Source organism: Prinia subflava, chromosome 1, assembly GCF_021018805.1.
Source record: "Prinia subflava isolate CZ2003 ecotype Zambia chromosome 1, Cam_Psub_1.2, whole genome shotgun sequence".
Lineage (NCBI taxonomy): Eukaryota > Metazoa > Chordata > Aves > Passeriformes > Cisticolidae > Prinia > Prinia subflava.
In genome coordinates this window covers 60590268-60613396 of record NC_086247.1, presented here as the reverse complement: position 1 = coordinate 60613396, position 23129 = coordinate 60590268, and the positions used below count along the sequence as shown (strand labels likewise).

Sequence of the window (23129 nt, the reverse complement as noted above, 5' to 3'; positions counted from 1 at the left end):
CATTTTAGCTTCTGGTGAAAGCAGATGGCCAAGGAACCAGGTAGGTAGGTAGGTAGAGCAGAAAGCTCATCCCTTGCAGGAGTGACCATCCATTAGACTGATTTGTAATACAGAAGCACTTGCTAAAGTCCCTGTCCACAGTAAAGTTCCCCAACAGACTGAACTGGATGGAGGGGAATTTGAGATTGAGAACAGTTATATTTGCAATCATGTGGGTTCACACCTTGCAAGGATGATGATAATGGCACAGAGCCATCTTTATAATAAAGTCACACACGAATGACCTTCTGTTCATGGTCAGTAACATAACTTTCAGGCAGAAATATTTTTTGTCACGGGTGAAAGGAATCCAAGTAGAAGGAAGACAAAGGCAGAAAGCAGCATGTTGTGAAAGGATAGCGTGGTACAATTTATTACCTCAGCTGAACCTCTGTGAAACTTTGCCCAGTGGGAGAGCTTTTACTGTTCCAGCAGTGTATGCAAGGGAAAGGCCCGTGAACAGGCACGAGGGAAGAAGTGAAGAAAAGGGAAAAGCTTTTCTTCTGCTGAACAACAAGAGGCCATTCAGGCAAAATCTTCCAAGCTAACATTTACTTCCTCTAGAAGTTAATTCCAAACTTCAGTTTCCTGATACCACGGATTTGCTAAATGATATTCTGAAAAGCTCCTTTCCTCGTTACCCGTGTATTTAACCACGGGCTGTGGAATGTGTCTTACCATACAAGTGTCCAGATCCTCCAAGCGTTCTATCTCTGTCAACTCCTCAACGGTGATCATGGAGCGTTTAGTGGGTTTTTCTTCAGCTAACTCAATCTCCAGTGATTCCTGCTGTGGAAGTGGTTTGCCACGTCTGGTCAAATGGTCAGCCTGGAGAAAAAGACAGGAACACACCAGTGAAAAAAGACAAAGAGAACCCAACCAGAAGGTTTACAGAATTTCAGCAATCAGAAATCCTGGAAGACCAAGTACAAAAGGAAAGCTCAGTTATGTTGGTTAGTCCTTACACCAGACTTTGTTTGTCTTACAAAAAAAATAAATGTGTGGAAGAGAAGCTTTTTCTTGTACCATGCTTTTTCAATTAACAAAGACATGTACAATATCAGCCAACATAATTTTTGTAATTATCCAATGGCCAAAATGTTATAATCTGCTATTCACAAAAACAACACAGTTTTAAATACCTCAGCTCCATCTCACTGAAGAAGCAGATAGGGAACAGCAGTGAAGTCTATTTTTAGACCTGCATAGCAAAAACTGCTACTAGGACCACTGAGGATGCTATATAAACCACCCTGGATTGTATTTGGAATGGAGTGGGCTTGTGATGTCATGAAATATTTTCTGGTTCTTCTGATAACTGAAGAGAATATTAAACAAACATCTGCTAAAAGCAAATATTTGAAGATCAGCTGTCCTGAATCGTTCCCAAATCAGAAGTCTTCAAAGAGGCAGCTAGGGAGAGCTGTAGTCCAATGCTTCACAACTCAGGACAACCAGCAGATTGCTGTTCTGTTAACATCAAAAAAGGTGAACAGATGACCTGAATCAATTATAGCTCATTTAGTCTGGTGTCTACTTAGGAAAAGCAACTGGAGAGCTGCTATGAATTTATCTTCAAGCACACTAAAATAGCTGCAATAATAATTAATGCTAATCATCATCTCATTAGGCAGACTGAGGTCTTGTCAAACAAGGTTTATTTTTCAAAGTTGCCTTAAACACTACTATGCCAATGCAACCAACACAGACAATTGTGTGTGGTTGAATCAGTAGAACGTGACACTCCAATTTAAGGAGCTGGCTGAGAACTGCATCAGATCATTTCACTTTGCTGGACTAAGAACTAGCTGCCAGCTCTCTGCAGCTGTCAGCTGAAGATTAACAGTGTCAAATCAGACAGGAGTTTCTCTAGCAGCATTTTTGAGATCAGTACTCCTCAAGGTTTTCATCAGTGCTACATTCTCTGAAAGAACATGCAGCTAACAGAAACACATCAGAGTTAAACAGTGAAAGGGACATGTTAGTCATGTAGGCCAAAATGGATCACCAAGCAAATCAACCCAAGCCAAAATGTGCAATCATTCCTTAGAAACCAAGAGCACTGGCAATTAGCCAATCCTGAAAAGCAACGGTGTCCAGAACCCTTTAGTGGGAAGGAGGTCTAGCAAACGTTGTCCTAAAAATGAACTACCACTGAAATTCTGACAGAAAGAAGGAATTCTTATATTCTTGGCTATGTAAATACATGGAATAAGGAATACTAGGAGAAAAACAATTCCACTCCTGTTGGTTAAAACACTTAAATAGTCTGTCTGGTTCTGGAAACCACAATTTTAAAAGCAACTTCTTAAACAGCTGAAAAAATTGCAGAGGATTTTCAGTGAAGTGACTCAAAGGCTGGAGAAAATGACGTACTGTGCAGGAACCAGGGTATGCCCAGGTTGTGCAATACTGGACAGAAGCAGCCCAGTCACTGCTCATTCCAGCTGAGCCTCAGCTAGGACAAACTGGAGCTCATCCATGTGGTCTCTCCCACAGCAGGCTGTTGCTGCTGCATAGCTCCAGAGACCAGAGGTTGTACCTTTACACAATGCTGCTCTGTATTACAAGATGCATGCTCAAGTAACTCAGTTTTCCATTAAAAAAAAAAAGGGGGGGCGGGGGGGAGGGGGCAGAAAGAATGATTTGTTTTATGCATGTGAGGACTTCCACAGAGAGGAAATAAAGAGAAATATATACATAGTCCCCTTATCTTGGAGAGAAAAGCATCTGAAAAAAAAAATCATGACTGCAAGTGGAAGCCAGAAAAATTTCAATTAGAAATGAAGAGCAACTTTAATCAGAACAACCACCCACTAAGTTCTTTTAAAAAAGAGTACTGGATTGTCCTTACAAAGCCTCCTTTGCATTAGAAGCAAAAAGGTTTTTCTGTGGACATAAACACAGCTGTTTATGTCTTCTACTCTCGATGAGGCAACTACCTGTGCAATAAATATCTGTGCCTCCCAACAGCTCAGGACCTTCACGTAACAGTGCTTTCTTTCCTACATTCTTACTCCTTTCTCTTCAAACATGATACCTCCATTTCTGAGGTAACTTCGAAACGTACTCATTCAGGGAACAAGCTCTCAGCAGTGCTTAAAGAATTTCAAAGAATGAAATCCTACCACTCATTTCATAAGCAACCAAGCCTTTTACTCTCACTTTGATAAATACTAGGACTGTTCTTAACTTATGACTCAATGCTGCATCCTGATGGCATTTTTAGTTCTAGATCTGACAACAGCTCAAAAGATAATAGGACAAGTATATAACACATCTCTTCTAAGGTTGCATCTTTCTTAAAGCAGAGGCAAGATCCCCCAAATCATATTTCAAAAGATGTCAGAATGTCAACAAAAATAGGACCAATTTCAAAATAGAGCTGTCAAAGGAGAAACTGAACAAGTTGTGAATATAAACAGCATTGTTGAGATCTGGCATATTAGATATCAACCAAGAAACAACTTACCAGTTTGTGATGGCAATGGGAAAGTGCATCCAGGATTTCATCTACAACTCGGTCAGACAGGAAAGAAGCCACCGTCAGCTTAACTTCACTGTGTGAGGATTGAAAATGAGAGAACTCCTTAGTTCACGCAGGAGATTTTTGTCTTTATTACACATTCAACAGTGTGACGATTATCCACAGTACTGTCATTTTATTTGAAGTAAAACATTAGAGGGTGTCAGGATACATGACTGCAGGTTTCAGAAATAAACTCATGAATCACACAATAAACACAGGAGCCTCTGTACCATATTTAACCTGCTTCTAACAGTTTTCCATGAGATGAAATGAAAACATCTGGGTAGGAAAGCTGAATAAAAATAAGAAGTGGAACTCAGAGACAAACACTCCACCACTAAAGTCACACAAACATGAATCTCAGACGAATGGGATTAGGACAGTGTTGCCTATATAACAGTACTCCACTGAACAACTACAGTCCATTCATTTCCTCAATTTCTTTTTGTGTTGATCTGCTGGTAAAGACAAGTGTACAATGCTGGTTTTTTAGCCAATACCATCACAATTTTGCTTCCTCTTTTGCTCTAGGTAACCACTTTCTGTCTGAAGAAATTCACATCAGCCATTCTTCCACTCCACAGATGTATGTGGAACACCACCTCACCTTACCACTGAGCTTAGGTTTCCCTAGAAAGTCCCTCTCAAGGAAATGTGTACCTTGAATTGCTCCCTTGGGGTCCCATCTCTGATGACAGCAGCACATGCTCTGGCTGTGGAGGGCAGCTGATGTGGAGCCAACAAAAACGACTGCCTGAGCCGCAGCCCAAAGCTCCACCTCTGCTTTCAACGCCAACTCTTTCACCTGACACTAGCCAGCAGTGACATGATTCTGGTTTATGGTTTTTATATGTGGACTGAGCTGTATTGGATTAACAATGCTATTTCTGTCTGGGGCTAGCACTACTGCTGCAGAGAGCCTGGGGAAAAAGGTAAGGAACTCTTTGGAAAGGCAATGCAATTCACAGGGAGGTAAAATGGTGGGCAAGCCACAGTGGGGAGAGAATGAGAGTGAAGGAATCCCCCTCAGCTACCAACATTAATTTCAAATAATACAAGGCAAGAAAGATCACAGTGTGGCACCCTCACCTCACTGACAGTTCCAGCTTCTACAAGTAGAAGAGGCAGTGTTATTGTCTTGGGGCCAAGATTTATTTGGTAGGACTGAAGTGCAGAAAACTCCCTGAATCATTTTAAACACTCTGAAGGTATGGATAAAGTTTTTAACACCTTTTCCTGCCTATTTTGCTGCACTCTGCAAAACTAATTCCCAAGTCTTACTGTTTTCTTCCTCCTCAAAGATATTAGCATCTCAATGCAAAATGTCATGCTTTTCAAGCATCAGGCAGAAAGGAACTGGAAAGGTTTAAGTACAGGTCAACCACACTATACTGTGTAAATACATTCTCTGGTATACATTCCATATGAAAAAAAAAATAGCAGGAAAAGGTCAGGTAAAAGCCTCTTCTTTTTACAGGACAAACTAAGAGTTATTTAGCGTAATGGTTTCTGCTCCAGGTTTGTGGTTTGAATATCCAAGTTTCCATTTTTCAAGTAAGTCTGCTGTGCACAGCTCCCACAAAGTGATTTGCTACAGCTATAGGGCAAGACCAAACAAAACAAACACAATGGTAGCACTGCTACCATTCAAAGCAAATAGTGCAATTTCCTCCTATTACATTAATTCAGTGTTATGTGAGAAAATAAAGCTCTTTTTAAATGTATCAGTCATGAAAATGTTATTTGAGTACCACAAACCAAATCTTTCACTAAATAAGAGAGCACATGCATTAATGATCTAAGTTAACATCCCTAGAGATTCCAAAGATATGAATCACCTGAGCTAAGTTCCCCAGACCTGCAGGACAATTTCCTGCTCTTTGAATGCCATAATATAGTTTCTCGTGAGTCACAAAGTCATTCCAAATTCCTCTACTACACAAACACACGTACATGCAACCCAAAATCCAAATGCCAATTTTGTTAGATTAGTCTCTTAAAGTACCTAATTTTATTGAGGATATCAATTCCAGATTGCTCCAAGAGGACATTTTTCACAAAGGTGCGTGGGATGGAAATCTTCTCAGTGCTGGCCTCAATGAGGTCCTCACGGATGCGAGCTTTCTTCATTACGTTTGGGCAGAGGTTTTCTGCTGCATCCACCATAGATTCAAGGAGTGTCTGCAGCACAGTAGGCAAAAAAAACCATTAGATATTGGGATTTACTTTAGCTGGGAGGCGACAGCATTATTCTGCTGAATAGCACTACGACACTTTTAGACTTGTTTTTACAGCTCTTCTTCCTGCTTTCCAATCCATTTTGTATCCAGCTGCAATATAAGACATTTTACAAAATATAGCTTTGAGAATCGACACACTTGTTCCGAAAATGACCTGCAAATGTACTTGTTTGCCTTTTCAAATATGAAACATTTACATGTCTGTGTGTTGAACTGTCAGAACAAATTAGCTTCCCTTGTGCACCCACCACTGCAGTGGATGCTCTGCTGCAGCTGCCTTCCCTCTAAACTGTGCCCTGAATCACCAGTTTTCATCAGTGCTCCAGACATGCCAATTTGTAGTAAGCATCAGTAAATGAGGAAGAGAGACTCCTGAGAACTCAGCATGCTGTAGATGGCTGGAATATACCAGCTGAATATTAAGAAGTAGCTACAAGTGTGATCTGCAGTTGGCATGCAAACCTTTAATATATGGCTCTCATTTATACACATGTGAACCTACAGCAAACTTTAGGTATAGACAACAACTTTGAGTCACACAGAACTATAGAATGGTTGAAAGGTTGGGAGGGACCACTGCAGGTCATCTAGATCAACCTCCCTGCTCCAGGTTTCCCTAGGGCACATGCACAGGGCTGTGTACAGAGGGCTCATGAGTATCTCCAGTGAGGAAGACTCCTCACCCTCTTTGGGCAGCCTGTTCCAGTGCAGAGGAAAAATCCACCCACGCAGGAAAAATCCAAAGGAGGGTGGGAAAAAAAGCCAGGAACAGGCCAGAGCCCAGTTTACTGAAATGGGCCAACTTGTCTCTGGTAAGACTGAGGGTTGATAACCAAACAGAAAAAGGTATTTAGAATTTAAGAAAAAAAGAAAAAAAAAAAAGAAAAAAAAAAAGAAAACAAAAAGGGGAAAAAAAAAGAAGAAGAAAAAAAAAAAGAAACAAAATTTCCTTCAAATGCTGTAATAGGCAAGATCTTACCTAGGCGTTTAGAAATTATACAAAATTAAGAACTGCACCCCTTGAAATCATAACTGATTTCCTTTTCCTTCTCAATTCCATACCACAGGTAAGTGACCTCAGATTCAACCCCATTGTACCAGAGCTTTTTTCTCTTTGCACAGTCCTACCATAACTAGTAATTTCCTTATGCAGACAATGAGCAAGAAAAAAACAGCACTGCTGCATAAAAATTTCCATGATTCAAAGCAGCATCTTTCAGTCTGTAGCTTTTACAGTCTGAAAAAAACCCAACAAAGCAACATGAAGCGGCCACAGCGTACAGGAAAGTCAAATCTTTACAACATTTGATTTAGTTACAAGGGACAACTGCCATTATAACTAATAATATATCTTGTTGCTGGGTTCTCAAGATGCCCTTTAAGGACTCTTCCCACACTCCCTCCCTCAGTCCTCAAGCAGATTCTGGGGCAGCATGACTAATGAAGAGACTTTCAAGCCTCTGTGGCCATATCCCCATGGGGGATGAAGAACTAAAATGTTAGAGAAAACTGAGCCAAGTAAACTACTAATGAGAGTTCCTGACACATCCATTTTTTCCATAGCATTTATTCACCGGTGCAATTGTGTAGTTTATTGTGAAAAAATTCCCTGGCCTCTCAAGAGTTACTGATGAGCTGCAGTCATAAAAGTGATAGACTTGCTATGCTGAATTACAATTGCAGTCTAAGCAGAGTCTTTCAAAATGGATCAGGTGAAAAAATGCTGTGTGAAGGCATCACTGGAAAGTAGCAGGAAAAACAAGACCTTTCCTGAAATTTCCAAAATCAGTTTTTACTCAAAAAACTATGAGAATGTGCAATTTAAAAGTCAAATAGAGTTTGGATCTTATCTTTTATTGCACAACTGAACATAATTTCTTCAGTGGTGGATTTTAGCTGTTGGTTTCACACGACTATGATCTTTCATAAGAAGAAGCCTTTCCCCACCTCCTAACTCCACGCCCAACCCTTTCACTGATGGAAAGCCATAGCTACCAATACTGACTGTGAAAGGACACACCCTTCAGTCACAGGGCTGCAAGTACCAGTCATGAGGTGAAAGAAAAGAACGAAGCACTACCCACAGTTAAAGAATTTTAACATTCAGGAGAAAGATACAGTGAGGAAAAAGACTGAAGGTCAATGATATCAAAATAAAAAATGGAACAGGTGATGGAGCCAACAAACCCTTTGCATTAGAACAAAATTTAGGAAGAATATTTTGAGCACTCCTGTCATTATAAAACAATCGTGTTTGTCTAGGTTCCACTTGTCTTGCTTATTTTCCCTCGGGTCTTTGCAAACTGAATAAAGCATCTCCAGGTTCTGTGTGTCCACAGTGACACCAGCAGGAGAAGAAAAAGCCACTAGTCTTGCTATAATTTCTCCTCTGGTCAACTCAACTCATTCCAATGTACTCCAATGTTTTTCCTTATTCTAACCCTTTCTTCGCCCCTCTTCCTTCCCTTAAGTTAAAAAAAAAAATCTCTTATTTACCTAAAAAAATGTTCATTGGCTTTAACCGATTTCCAAACTTCTATTTAAAATCATGCTCTGGTTGCTATGGAAACTAAAAATCCAAACTCCTCTTACAGCGCACAGGACATTTTCCCCCCAACAGTTACAAAAAGAACAGTCCTCATGTGAGCTCCTTTATCTATCTTTACAAATAATAAATTGCTTATGATGTTTTGAATTGACCTAAACAACTCAGGAAAAAACCCGATTCTAATCTGCATTCGGCACTTCCTCCTCCACACATAGAACTTAAAAGAAAACCTTTCCACCTTAAGTGAAAATTAACAAAAATGATTGTTGGAGTATACAAAGGGCATTATGATTTTATAGCTTCTTGTAAGCACTTGTAAGTTTCTTGTAATGCACTTATACTTGCATGCCACACAGATCAAAAAAAGTAAATGTAAAAGTTAGAATGGTTGATCTAAAGTGCCTTTTGTTGTAGATGTGTAAAAGTATAAATGGAAGACACACTAATTCAGAAACATTCCAAATGCTGAAGAGGCTTTTTTTTCACCCTCTCTAAGACTCTCCAAGATGAACTTTTTTAAAAGTGCATGAGCCCAGCACAAAGGGCTGACCTGACTACTCCTCTCCCAGTTAATACCCCAGAAGTTCCACTGGGAAGAATCTTATGGAGATAAATCACTTTCATGTCTGCAGAAATCTTCACCTTATTTCATATAATGGGAAAGGGAGAAACATACTAAAAATAGAGCACCATTTTTCTCCTCATTAGTTTTTTAATTTCAAAAAAGTAATTAGTAATATGGCATTATTATTGTTCTTCATTATATTCCCACTGACTGAAGCATTTTTATGTTTCAATTGAAAGATCAAAGAATGATCTGACGATGAAGGTTGTAAAATGTTTAAATACTGCAGAACACAGGCAAAGCTGCATAGTCATAAACAGAAGTCGATCTGAGTTGCCCCAGAGCCATATTTTTAAATTCATCAGCTTCCATACAGATCCCAACTGTTGTTAAAATCTCTCCACCTTGTCTTCTTCCTGGACTGGCACCTGCTGGATGGATGGCTCTCCTTTGCCTGCTACACAGGAAGGGCAAACACAACTGAAGGGTCAGATTTCTGAGCAGGAGCTGGCTCAGCACACAGGTGAGAACATTAACAGATCAATGACATCTATTTCAAGAACTGAGGTTTGACAGGCAACTTGTGAGAAGATTTCCTGTAAAACTACCTGTACCAATGCTTTGGGCACTCTCAATACCTACAAGCTACCCAATTCAAACAGTAAAGTGGAAATCCTGCATCAGGTTCAAAAGTGATCACTGAGAAAAAAAAAATCTGCTATAGAGTTTTTCTTTTCATAGAAAAAAGCAGCTTTCACTCTATTAGGACTCCTTAACTACTGAGCACTTTTCTCCAGGGCATGAGGCTTCATAGGGTGCATGAGAAAATGCCTTTATAAAAGGCTGAAGGAGCAATTGATTGGTCTTCCCCTTCTAGCAGATGAAAAGATGATCATAAACAATATATGCTCCATTTGCCCACTGAAAACACTAAAGTAATTTTTCATTTTATTCCAACTGGGAAAAAGAAAATCCATGTAACAGGTTAAAAGAAACTAATAATGGAAAGATAGCTAGCTTACATACAAATCTACTGAGAAGAAAAATGAAGTGTGGTACATTTGCATGTAGCAACAGAAACCCTCAGATTTAGTTATTTCTGCATGTGAGAGATGGTAACACATCTATTAACAGACCTTAAGTTGCTCATCCACTACCCTTGTGACTTCTCCAGCCATGGATTCAAGTGTCTCTTGGATTGGATTGGAGAGTGAACCATTTGCTCCTGCCCAAGCAGCTCCACCAAGGTGATACAGATTTGGTAAGAGCTGTAAGACAGGAAGAGTATCTTCAGAAAACAGGCTCATCACTGTCTTCAAACCAGGACAAACAGCAGGAAATGTCTTTGACTAAATCAAAGTCTTCATAAATTGGAACTGTATTATCACTTTAAATACTACCTGTAGCTGGTCATCTGAAGAAGATACTCTTTTGTGACATATTTTACTTTTTTCACTGCCCAAAAAGAGAAAAGTTGCAAGCACACACAGAGCTGCTCTCAGCATTGCCAGTGTGCTGGGAAAGGCTTACTGTTTTGGAGTTCTTGGCATCCCGCATCAGCCGTTCCGCGCATTTCACATCCTCCTGTACAGCATCCACACCACAGTTCCTTAAAGAGTTGAGATGATCTTGCACTTTTACACATATTCTGTCAATCATCTACTTGAACAAAAGAAATACAAAAGATAAAACATCAGAACGTTGGTCAAACATAACCTTGATCCAGTCCAGGTAGAAAATCAATAGTAGCATGATGAGATTTTCAGTGACAATATAACAACCTGGAAAGGCATGATAAGACCTTGGAAGTATGTCAATAGTATTGAAGGAAAGAACTACGTCTCATAAGACAACCCCAAGCATTGCACAAATAAATAAAATTTTACCATCAGGAAAAATAAACACTGTGGAATATTTTCCCCACAGTAACCTCCAAGATAACTGCAAATAATCAACAAGTTTACTTGTTGGGCAGTATCTTAATATCTATTTAAATGTTATTCTGGTTTTTGGATCAAATTTAATGCTGAAAATGTTGCTGATATACCTAAGACTAAGGTTTAATGGTCTCTGAATTGTTAAGAAGTTCAGACAGTAAAAGAAAGCTCTGTCACTACCCATTCAACAAACACTAACAGCAGTATCTTCAGTCTAGGTAAAATGCAACTGTGCAGGCTTCTGCAGTATCCTTTCAAAATGTAAATATTGCTAGTTGCAAGGGAATTAAACTATCAAAGCAGAAGTTTCCATCAGACATTTCACAGTGGGATAAATTGAACTTAATCTGTACCCGCAAGACAATTCATTCAACATGCTGCAAATGCAGGGCAGGTGGTATATCTGTATCTTACAAGACAAACCACTAAGGGTGCCTGACACATAGTCAGCTTTGATTAAGATATATGAGGCAGGGAGATAAAATAGTTAAAAGTCTTTATCAGCCCACTTAGCATACATTAGAACTGGGTATTTGACATTTTGAAGCAACATCTGAGTGCACGCACCATCATATCAAGTCTACAATTCCAGCATCTTATATCATTAGCAATGAGAACTGAAATAATTTCACAGCATGCTCCTTTATGGATCCACATGACTCTTTCTCTTCAAAGGGTTTTGGGTGGGTATTTTTTTTACAAGTACAAAAAGCTAATTAATTATTAGACAGTCGAAAGTCTCATTGGGACATCTGAACAGGAAAAAAAATACACTCTGGGAATAATAATGCAATTTTATCATACGAGAGAGTCTTTTTCAGCTCTCTTTAAAAACTGTTTTTAATTTTAAAATCCATCCTTTTGTACACAATGTAATACAGAAGGTAGTAGCTTTATTTCAAAATAATGATAAATTATATCTCCTGAAACTTGACGTGTATGCGGTGTTGGAGAAAAGCACAGCTAAAACCAAACAGCTGTAAGAAAATCTAAACTTATTTCATACAGAGATTATTAACATGGGGGGAAAAAGTGGTATTGGAACAGAAAAACTACTAGAACAAACAACTGCTCCTGCAGTTTTAGAGCCAGTGTATCTCCATACACCATCTTCTCTCTCAGGAGGTTAGAGCACAATTTCGGGTTCAAGTAACAAAACACTGTCCCATTAAATTTTAATAACACGGGCAGAGCACAAGCAAACCAAAACTTGTTCTTGGTTTCAACAGTAGTTTACTTAGTAATATCTTGAGTCTTTCTCTACATGGTACTGCTGTACCTTCATCTCACAAATGCTTTGCTTCCAAACACATTGTCATCGACAATTATTATTTCTTGGGAAACAGTATAACCCACTAGGTACATCTTGAAAGTACTCAGAATGAGAGAGAACCCCCTCCCCAAGCGGATTTTAGGCACTGAGATGTCCATTAAGTAACAAATGCTCACCTGCTGAGTGGTGCTAGTGACAATGCCCTGCTGCAGCCGATATGCCTGCTCCTGCAGGTACTTCCTGGTCTCATGGTTACGAAGCAAGTAGTTTTCTATCTAAAAAAAAAAACAAACCACAAAAAAGGTCAGATTAGGAAACTGATTTGACTCTTCACACTGCAATTTCAATTTTGCTGCTGTGTCAGAATTGGGGACTGACAAGGAAAGCTGCCTAATTATTTGTTTATCATCTGCAAACTTTATTTTGTGTGCCTCGGTGCTTAATAACCACATGGGCAAATACTAATTCACTCACAAACTTGTGAAACATGGTTCAACACTGTGCTTTTGCCAGTGTTTTCTGAAAAAGTATACTGTCTTGAACACTTCAGCAAATTATGCTGACAAAGGATTAGATCCTGGGTTGAGAAACATTTGAAGGGACTCTTAACTGCTATGTGTTGTAGAAATCATGATGACTCAAGATATTTGATTCATTTCTTTTAGATGTCTTTGGCCTTCTGCAAAGACACAGATTTGAATAGCAGTATAACTGAAGAGAAAATAAACTATCTAGAAGCGTCTAAGTGATAGTGCAGCCCCAGTTCACGTGCTGGTTAATAAAAGCTAAGCAGTGTGGAAGTAGTCTTTAGAGACAAGTGATTCCTACTTACAGGCCACCACAATTGTCACCAGCAGTAAGCACCCACCATCAGCCAGCTTCATGGCACAGAGTAAACCCCTCACCCTACTCTAGCAAACCTAGTGAAGCCAAAAACACCTATTAGCAAACTGTTCAAGGTTCAACAAAGGTGATGGATCTGGTCTGAAAGAGAGAGGGGAGGCGAGCATGAGTGGAGTGGCCAGCAAAAGTTGTGAGGATGAGATCAGTGGTGATGGTTGCCTCTAACGCAGCAGCAAGGACTGCAACCTCTGACCATGCCCCAGAGCAAATCCCTGGGTTTATCCACTTTGCCCACCCCAAGTCAAGAGTGCTGCAGAGACACCAGAGCTCGGGAGGGTGGCTGCTGTGTCCATCAGTCCGTCTGTGCAGCTGTCCTGGCGCCTGGCTCAGACCATGCAGGGAGGCTTGCATCCCTGCCTGCAGGGAATCACCTGTGTTGTGTTCACAGCACCACTCCTGACACTGATACCTTTTCTAAAGGGGAACTTCCTTATGTTGTGCAAAGAAAACCTGAACCACACACTTAAACAAACTCAAACAGCTTTAGCAACTTTGATATGGATAAAAGAAAATGCTCTTTGTACATAGTGCCTAATTAACACACAGAATTTAAATCCCTGTGGTCAGAAGCTTCCCAGTATTTTTTTCAGAAGAGGACCTAACAATCTAGATTTGAACTTGGCCAATTATATTAAATGAGATGTAAGAAATATGTTCATCCCCCATGAATCAGTTTTTTAAAAGCAGAATTTAGATAATTTTCATGCATCAAAGAAAAAGATACTAACTACCAGCACTTTTCCCTGTAATACTCAAATTACTGAAAATAAGGATCACAGATATTTCCTTTTTAATCACAGTTATCTGTAAGAACTATTTATGAGGTTTTTATGGGCTTACCTTGGCTGAAGGAAAACTACTCATTAAAGAGATGTGAAATGTATGCTTCCTGATTGAGCAGGAGGCTTGTTTGGAGCTTGCAAGATTTACCATATTAAAACTCAGCTGGGAGTTTTATAACTCGTGCAAGTGGAACAGCTACAGATACTGTCAACACCTTTTCATCCAAAAGAACATGCTGGTGCAGTTGCTTAATTAGGGAAACACAGTGTGTGAATTTTATATGTACAATATAAAACACAGGCAGTAAATGTTTTCATTCTCCCTCAAATTAAAGAGCACCCTTTATCTTGTACAGAGCTGACTGCACTTTTTATGCCAACATAAAACACATGCACCAGTAATTCTAAACATTTGGTAATACCCACAGGCACATATGTAACAAACATGCAGTTCCTAACTTCCCTTTCATAACCAGGCACACAGCAATACCAGGTCTAGCTTGTACTTTTTAGTTATGACATTCTGACACCACACCATTGCATTCCATCGGCATTCTGTGGAATAAAAAACTCTTGCAGCACTTGATTACCACGTATATGTCTGTGCAAACCAAACAATCTTTGAATCTAGCACAGAATTCTTACTCAGCCAAGCACGAAGTCTCAGTCACTTAAAATTACTATATTTTTGCTGGTTTTATTTCTGTTTGTTGGTGGCATATGCAATACCTTTTGCAGCGCCTCTTCTGTTTTCTCAGGGTTTGTTTTGAGTGCTTGGGAAGCATCATTCATTGGTATAGGCATAAATCTCAATGTATAATTCCTAAAGGAAAAAAAAATTGATGGTGAAAGTTAATCTAATTACTGTATCTCTTTATAATCACTGTGCTTCATTATGAAGAATAACCTAGAAGGGAGAAATAAAGTGCATCCAGCTTGTCCATGGAAGGTACTAAAAATGTATTTTTTCACATTTTAAAGTGGAATACCTGGAAGCACACATGCTCTTTTTTGCTGCTAATTCTTCTTTACTACTAGACAGAAGGGTGAATTTTGAAAAGCAGTTTCGATGCCCAGTGGCTGCTGATTAAAGGCTCAGCTGCCCTTTGTACCTCTGCACAAGGTTAGATTATGTTCATGTATCGAAACAGTACAGGGAGCATCAGTGCCTGCTGGCAGCTGTATCAGATCTAAGACTAAATGGAAATATTCAGTAATAGCAACTGAGAGACTGAGTTTTAGAAATTTACTATTTAATAACTTCTTGTGTTTACAACAATTTGAAGGCACTTGCTGAATTTTTAATAAAAAGCTGACAAAACAAGCATATCATCTCCACATTGCTTTATGCAAACAATTGTTCCCTGTATCTTCCTATTTGCTTGCAAAATATTTTTGCAGCTTTGTCCATCTGCTGCAATAAGAGATTAAAGACAGGAGTTTGGTCCTGAGTCAAAATTACATTTTAAACCCTGAGAACATAAACTGACTATCACGGCACAGTTATACTTAAAATGCTACCTACCGTGGTATGTCCATACAACTTCAGACTTGAATAAATGGGAAGGAAAAAAAAAACAAACCAGGAAATTCTTAAAACCTGGAAAGCAAATTATTCTCTCTATTTCCCATTAATCCTTTATTTCCTGCAAACATCTCTCTCTCTACCTTCTGCAAACATCCCACTAACTGTCTGTTCCTATTCCATCCAGAGCTACACAAACATGTTTGGAACCCTCTATTTTTGAGCATTTTAAAGTTGGCAATTTCAACTGAGTCACCACCACTGATGACAGTAGACCACTCCTCACTAAATGCACTAACTCCAATGGCAGACACCTTATATAGTGTGAATCTCCAGACTCCTTTCACTTCTTCTCCCACCAGGTGCTTGGACACATGTAACACCATTCCCTGAAGGGCAGTGTCCTCCTGAACTGCAAACACACTGATTCCTCATTGATACCACCCAACATTTTACTTGAAATGATAATGGAAGACTTTTATGTTTCTTCCCCAATGCAAACATTGGGGAAGAAACATAAAGCAAACATAAAACAAAAAAGGTGATGTATAGCTGTCAGTGGCTGGCAGTCAAGGTCCCTGTCCCTCCACAGTGTCCAACTGTCTACTCCATGAGTCAGAAAATTAACTCTTCTTTCTACTTGTCTTGTCCTTCAAAAGAACATTGCAAACTATACAGACCCTGTTATGTGTCCTCATCTAAAACTAACCTGCATAAATGGTTGTCCACCACCATGGGGAGAATTTTTAAATGTCAAAGATACTGAGCTCAAAGAAAGATAATTACAGAACTTGCTGATTGCCTGACAGGTGGGGTATTTATTTAGTTAAAAAAAAGGTAGATTTCTAAGGATCTCTGCAGCTGTTTGACATTTAATAAATCCCATTCATTGAAATCTGTAATTGCCAGCCAGCAGTGATATGCTAAATTCAATTTAGTCAAAGGCTTAGTGCACCCTCCCTCACGCATACGGACACACAGAGCAGGAGGAGGGCAAATGAAGGGTAAGGAGATTTCATGGACACACAGTCACAGAGGCAAAACTTTACAAGACCACTACCCTAAGGAAGGAAGGAAATCCTCTGTACTTGAGTTGCTTTCAGACACACAATATTATCTTCATCTAAGAATTAACCAGCCCTTAGGGGAAAATATCAAGAATTTAAAGCTCACTTTTCAACTTTATCGTTATGCTTCATTTTTCTCTGTTTCCTTGAAGTCTGAGATACTCCCTCATTCTTCTTTTTATTAACACTCCATTTATCTCTTATAAAGGAGTACATTTTGCTACAAACTCAATAATCCAGTCATTTCCTAACGCATCAATATACTCAGCAAAATACCTACATTCAAAGGATGTTAAATTTCAGAGAGGTGCTCAAAGACTGTAAAGCATGTCCCAAAAGAGGTCTCCAAAACCTCTTCTTCTACATACAACATGTGTGACAACAGTCCTACATTTCATCACATTATTTCCCCTGCAGTAACTTCGGATCCACACACTACCTATACTCTCTGCTGCAGTGGAGATTTTAAAACCAGGAATAAGATCATCTCTTCTTCAGGTCAGTGTGTGTGAATGTCACATCACAGCTAAGGGAAGAATTCATAGCTCTCTAACAAACTCCAGCATTACTACTCAAGATATTAGAATTTCAGCTATTTCTTCAGTAAGTCCATATACAAAAAAAAATCTTTCAGAAATGAACATGAGACAATGCTGTAGAGTCCTGTGACAGAGGGGGCTCTAGGATGCAAATCACGATTATCTTCATATTTAAATTACAGAGATACAAGCCCCTGCTTAGTGACCAAGCTGAATAGGATGTCCACTGTCCTCAAATGCTTCCTGAACCGACACCTGTAAGGGACTGCAGAAAATCTCAGCACTTCACACCACCTGTCTGGGACACCCCTGGGGCAAAACCTGCCAACAACCATGCTCCTGGAATTCCCTTGCAGGAATAACATTTTCAAACAGCAATAAGCAGATGAAGAAAAGCTGGGAGAAGGGGAAAGAAAAAATCTTCCAATTACTTCAGCCTGTTTTAAAGTCTGTTACAAACCCCTTCAGCCTCCTGCCCATACTACTAAAGTCTACCTTTCTTCTTTGTTTTGTGGTTTGGTAGATGACTACGTTTTTTAAGACTGAAATAACACATGGAACACATATCCTCAAGCATCTTCAGTATATTTCATTCCATTTTGAGCAAGGGTTCTTTTCTCCAGAATATTGATGGGTTCAGGTATTCTTAGGAAACATATGGTGAAGAATGTTCTCAAAATGTCTTCAAGATAGATTGTTTACAGCCTAATTGTTTTCAGCCAGTACTGACAGCCCCTCTCTTCACGTTTAAACCTTTGTTGCTTGTGGCTTAGTTTGTGATGTTATCAATGTTTTTGACAATTTAAAAATGTTTAAGGCAACGTAAAATGACCTCGGCTTCCAAGTTAAATAAATGAGATGTCACCCTGAAAATGCACAGTGTCACATAATTAACTGTAGCATTCTGGGGGTGTTTTTGTTTAGATTACTTGCTTTTGCCTCAAGATTTCTCCCCTTCTCTGTTTACTCATCCAAACACTTTGGAACAGAGAAACAAAGCTGATTCTACCCAGAAAACAAGTGTATTTCTTTTTCTACCAGACTTCCCCATGCTATTGCCCTTTAACAGAGGAATGTCTGCAAGATGACAAATAACCTTTACAAATTATTATTCCCTACTATCACTGGAATCACTGCAACATGATTTGCTTAATTATACATCATTTATCTAATTTCCCACATCAGTGCAACTGAATTCATTTCGAAACCAAGTTAAACTACAACAGTTTCATAAAACAAGCAATTTCATAAGCTCTAGACCTCTACAAGGGTTAAGATATTCCCCTAAGTAGTTATACAGTTTTACAAGACATCTTGTTGGGAACCAAACAATTGTAGGTTACATTCTAAAGAGAGCCTTCACTCTCATCTGAGGGATTTAATGATGTGAAAAAACTTCAACTGCTGCTTAATCTAAATCTGTAATTCTTCTCTCCTAACAAAAGTAATAACAACATATAAAGAAATGTGATGGAGATGGAGAGAGATGAAGGCAATTTAACATCTATCACTGGTAATGGCTGCATCTGTGAGTAAACTCATGGAAGCAAAATGACCCAAACCACAGCAATTACAAAGAAAAACTGCAGTTCCTGAGATCATCACTATTAGTTTCAGCTTGCTAGGGGAAAGAAAAAAAGTCAAACCACAAAGGCCCACTTCAGTAATTTTCTGTTATTATGTACAGCTTCATTCACTAGAATAGAATTTCTGAACACTATCAACACAAGAGAATGAAGAAAAGGGAAAACATTACCAAATTCAGAATTTTAACTCTAAGAGCAGAACTCAAGGACCTTAATGCTGACAGCAGAGCATGGATGAAAGAGCCACAGAGCCTCTTCCCATCCTTTTGAGGGATGTGAAGTCATGAATTTTCCTTTAGATTAAACATCCTGATGCTTGAAATTGAGAGCACTCAGCATCTTCAAGATCACATTGACTGTGGTGAGAACTGCAGCTGCTCAGATCATTCAGGATCTTTGGCCTTTTCATGAGACTTTCAATTTCTTGGGACTTACTTCTCCAGTGCCACAGCTATGTCCTGGAAGCCCTGTGCAGTGATGTTATTCTTGTCCCATATTACAGTTCTGAGAGGTGGTGGGAAGAGGAAAGAAAAATACAAGTTAAACAAGAACCACAAAATAAATCTATGAAATGAAACTTTGCATATTGAAATAACACACTGCTGAATATTCAAAATTGCAGAAGGCAGCACTTTATAAACTTGTCTTTATTTATACACTAAATCCTTGAAATGACAGAAATTATGGACAAATACCCAAAATCCAGTCTCCCTTACTTTAAAGGGGACTCTACTGTATTTTCCATCACTAACATAAGAACCTCACTTTTCTAAAACATAATTAATAGAAAGATTTGGACATAAATTCCTGCTTTTTTGAGGAATTGCATCAAAACCAAAGCTCAAATGTGTGATCTGCAAGGCCATACTGAAGAAACACAAAATTGCAGTAACTGGTCCATCTCTGTTCCACATAGGCTACGAATATTTTACAAATTCATGCTGATCAGAGGTCAAAATTTGCAGGCTATTACATTCCACCCTGCATTAGACTCATCACAACCATTCATACAACTTTCACATGCAACACAAGTAGCTGCCGATATAAACCATTAGGTTAGGTGCATAAATTGTAGCTCTTTTGAATATACAATAATGATAAGAGTGATCAAGCCTTCCCCTCCTCCCCCAGTTCAGACCACTCAAGCAGACTGCCTGGCAATTTACAAACACATGTTCAAAGATCTCATTAGTAGGCAGAAGAGACAGACAAGCAGATAAATCTTGCTTCTGCTATAGCACCAGTTGTAGCCGTTCTTAAAAAAAAAAAAAAAGGCACAAAACCAAACAAAGATTTCTGGTGTTTAAAAGAGAAAAAAAAAGATAGATGGTATGCTTTCACAAGTATTGACATCCTTCTGTTGTTGCAGAATTATCCCTCTGTTTTTTAGATGAAAGGTAAGAAAGAGAGGAAGAGAGATTCTGCACTCACTCTGCACACATCAGATATACTAAGGGTCAAATCTTGAATATTTTTGCCACTGGAAAGTGTGTTTATATCTCTACCTGGGTGTCATTTTACAACATTTTTGGCAGAGCCAGTTACCATTGCATTATTCAGTCTGTAATCACACCACAGACTGTGGTGACATTACGTCAACTGTGACATTCAGCATACTGTGAAACATTTCAGTCTGCCACCCTGAAATGTATCAAGACTTTATTTCTTCAGATATTGTGGTCATTTCAGGTTAATACATTCAATAAACCTAAGCCATTCCTCCAGTGTTTTCTTGACATTTTTAATATTCAGTTTGGGCATAGCAACACAAGGCCAGAGGATCCCTGGCTCTGAACAAAATAGCCAAGTCTTCTTGGGGGAATTTCTTATCCTGCAAGGAACAAATACTTGGAGACCAAGTAAAAAGTGGTCTTTTTACAATGACAATACACCTAGGAAGGTTCATCTGTACAGTCTGACAAGAAGGAGGGAAGATTATCTTTCTTGATGAGGGTGGCATATTTAGAGGTCCCCATCCAGATTTACGCTGATTGAAGGGTTTACTGTTTGTGAAACACATGCTGGATAGAAAAAAAGTGATACTCTCAAGCCATCAGTGCCAGACATGCTAAAAAGCAGTGAAGTTGATGAAAAGATATGCCAAGGTCCATCAACACGGTAGGAAGGGGAGAAAGGAAGAATGGATGGTCCATGCTGCTCCCCATTCTGAATTCCACATGCTCTTGGTTCTACAAACTGACACTTCGGAAGACAAAGAAGAAGAATAAGAATTTTCTCTGCTGCGAAAGCCTCCAGTAAGAAAGAGAGAGCAGAACAGAAGAGAGCAGCTAAGCACTAGAATTGAGCTCCCAGGGACAGTGTGGAATCTTGGTACTTGCAGATCTTCAAAACCTGCCTGGACAAGTCCCTGAGCAACCTCACATAGCTTTAAAGTTGGCCCAGCTTTGAGAAGAACATTGGATTTAATTAATAGAGAGCTCTGTAACAATGTAATTTTTTCTGTCATTATAGAAATTTTAAGTCTTTTGATTCCAACAAAAGGTCCTTCTGCTCAAATGTAGAAAATTTTCCCCGGTTTCAGTTACGGAAATGTTTTTGAATGGACAACAAGCATCTCTTGTTTTTCTGTTATTTTCCTTTCTCTTAAGAAAAAGAAGGATGAGAATCCTTCAAAATAAAGACACTCTTAAGAGGCTGCACATAGAAAGCTTCTGAAGAGAAACAGATTGAGAATAAGCCAACAACTTCAGTGTTATTAAGCCATTCTACTGTTTACTACAAATATGCTTCCCTTACCTGAGTTTGGTGTTTATCTGCAGGGCTTTCGCCAGCATCTTTGCTCCCATATCTCCCATGGCATTCCCACTAATATCCACTTTTGTGAGAGAAGTATTGCTGCCCAAGGCATTAATAATGATGGTGACCTCAGTCTTCAGCTTGGAGTCTGCGAGGGACAGTGACTGTAGAGGCTGTGGATCACAGAAAAGGCATGATAACAGAAGCTGATAATGCACTCATTCCTCAAACACCAACTAAAAGAAATCACAAGTTTCCCAAAGTCTTGGAGACAGCAGTAAACTTTAAAGAGTTATTTTTGAGTTTGCTGGAGATCCTACAACACATGATAAATTGGGAGTCAATAACTTACAGCACAGGTGTCAAACACATGCTCACAAGCAGATTAAGCTGTAACACCCTGTGAAAAAATTATTTTCAAGTGGCAGTGCCTCCAACTTCCTGAGTCCTAATAAGTAAAGAATACAGTGTAAACCTCAAAAAAGGCAAGATAACAACAAACAGCTTCACAAGACAACTTCCAGTGTCCAGTGGGTTTTGCTTAACCAACATTTGCATTTTCAGTGAGAAATAAAAGTATCTACAATTCCTCTTCTCTCCCTCAGGCTGAGAGATTTGCCCAAGGCCAAATTACAGTCCAAGGCATTGTTAAAACATAAACAGTTTTCTTAAAGTGTTTTATTAGTGTTACTTCAACTTTAGGAGTGATTTTGCATATCTGTTCCTTCAACAAAGGGCACAGACTTTTGAAGGACAGATAAAACTGTAGCAGATCTGAAATTCAAAGCAGTATTGCATATCTATTACAATGAGTAAGTCAATAAATATTATTAACTGTGGTGTTTTGACATCCATAACTACAATATCTTTCAGTAAGTTTATTTTTACACAGCATATTAAGCTGAAACTGCCTTATTTGGCTCCAGAAAGTTACACTCCAAGCCTTAAAAAAACCTTTTCCAAAAATGCCCAAACTTCCTCCACTCTCAATGTCCCCAATAGTCAACAGCAGGAGCCCAACACCCACAGTCAATCTATCCCCATGCCTTGCATAGATATTACAGCTCCTGAAACTGTAATTTGTCTTTGGTGATGAATGAGGACTCCACAAAACATTTCCCTTGCTCAAGGTGTGTGTCCATACAGAGGAGTGTCATTATACACCTACTTCGACACGTATTGGAGGATGAACTCTTGGAGCCTAAAATCCCCAAACTGCAGCACAGGAAAATCAACATCTCATAACAACGAGCCACAGCACTCACATTAGACCCTGAAGTTTACACTAATGAAAATAAACCAATCAAACTGTGCACATCTTCCAGGGTCCAAGGTGCTTGCCTCATACCTGCTATACAATGGGATCCCATCCTCCAGACACCCCTGGATTACAGTGAGAACCAAAAAACTTGCAGCAGTAAGAAATGCACTTACTAACGAGGAAAAGCACAAAAATTTGGAGGCACAGCAGGTTTATAATTAAAAAGTCTAACAATAACACAAGCCACATGCTGGTTTTATTTTAAATGGAAGTTATTAAATTACTACGTTAATGCCCTTAATCTGTCTGTTTTCCAATTTTATTGCATGACATGAAGAAGAGCGTAAAGAATAATTAAAAATTTAAAAGCAATATTAACATGAAAATGTTAACATCACATTTAGAATGGCACTTAAGAGCTCTTGACAGAAGTCTGAGAAGCCCTTTTGCTGACAGATTTATGGTAAAGCAGCACCATGCAGCACTAGGAGAAATCAGCAATAAACTTGTGAATGTGACATTGCATCTCTTTCTCATGTGGAAATGGGCACTGGAGTAACTGAGCTGCAGGTGACCCT

The 23129-nt window shown here is 39.1% G+C and overlaps 1 protein-coding gene across 3 annotated transcripts in view; it reads right to left on the bottom strand.

Annotated features, from left to right (window-relative positions):
* CARMIL1 (capping protein regulator and myosin 1 linker 1) overlaps positions 1 to 23129 on the bottom strand; it is a 191337-nt gene that overhangs the window by 41222 nt on the left and 126986 nt on the right. For all 3 annotated transcript variants that reach the window (XM_063397823.1, XM_063397814.1, XM_063397833.1), the window contains 9 exons: positions 21291 to 21463; positions 18969 to 19037; positions 14546 to 14639; positions 12308 to 12406; positions 10452 to 10580; positions 10058 to 10189; positions 5574 to 5749; positions 3512 to 3599; positions 718 to 867 (listed from right to left, as the gene is read on the bottom strand). In XM_063397823.1, coding sequence (XP_063253893.1) covers positions 718 to 867; positions 3512 to 3599; positions 5574 to 5749; positions 10058 to 10189; positions 10452 to 10580; positions 12308 to 12406; positions 14546 to 14639; positions 18969 to 19037; positions 21291 to 21463 — 1110 coding nt within the window. The remainder of the gene's footprint in view (positions 1 to 717; positions 868 to 3511; positions 3600 to 5573; positions 5750 to 10057; positions 10190 to 10451; positions 10581 to 12307; positions 12407 to 14545; positions 14640 to 18968; positions 19038 to 21290; positions 21464 to 23129) is intronic.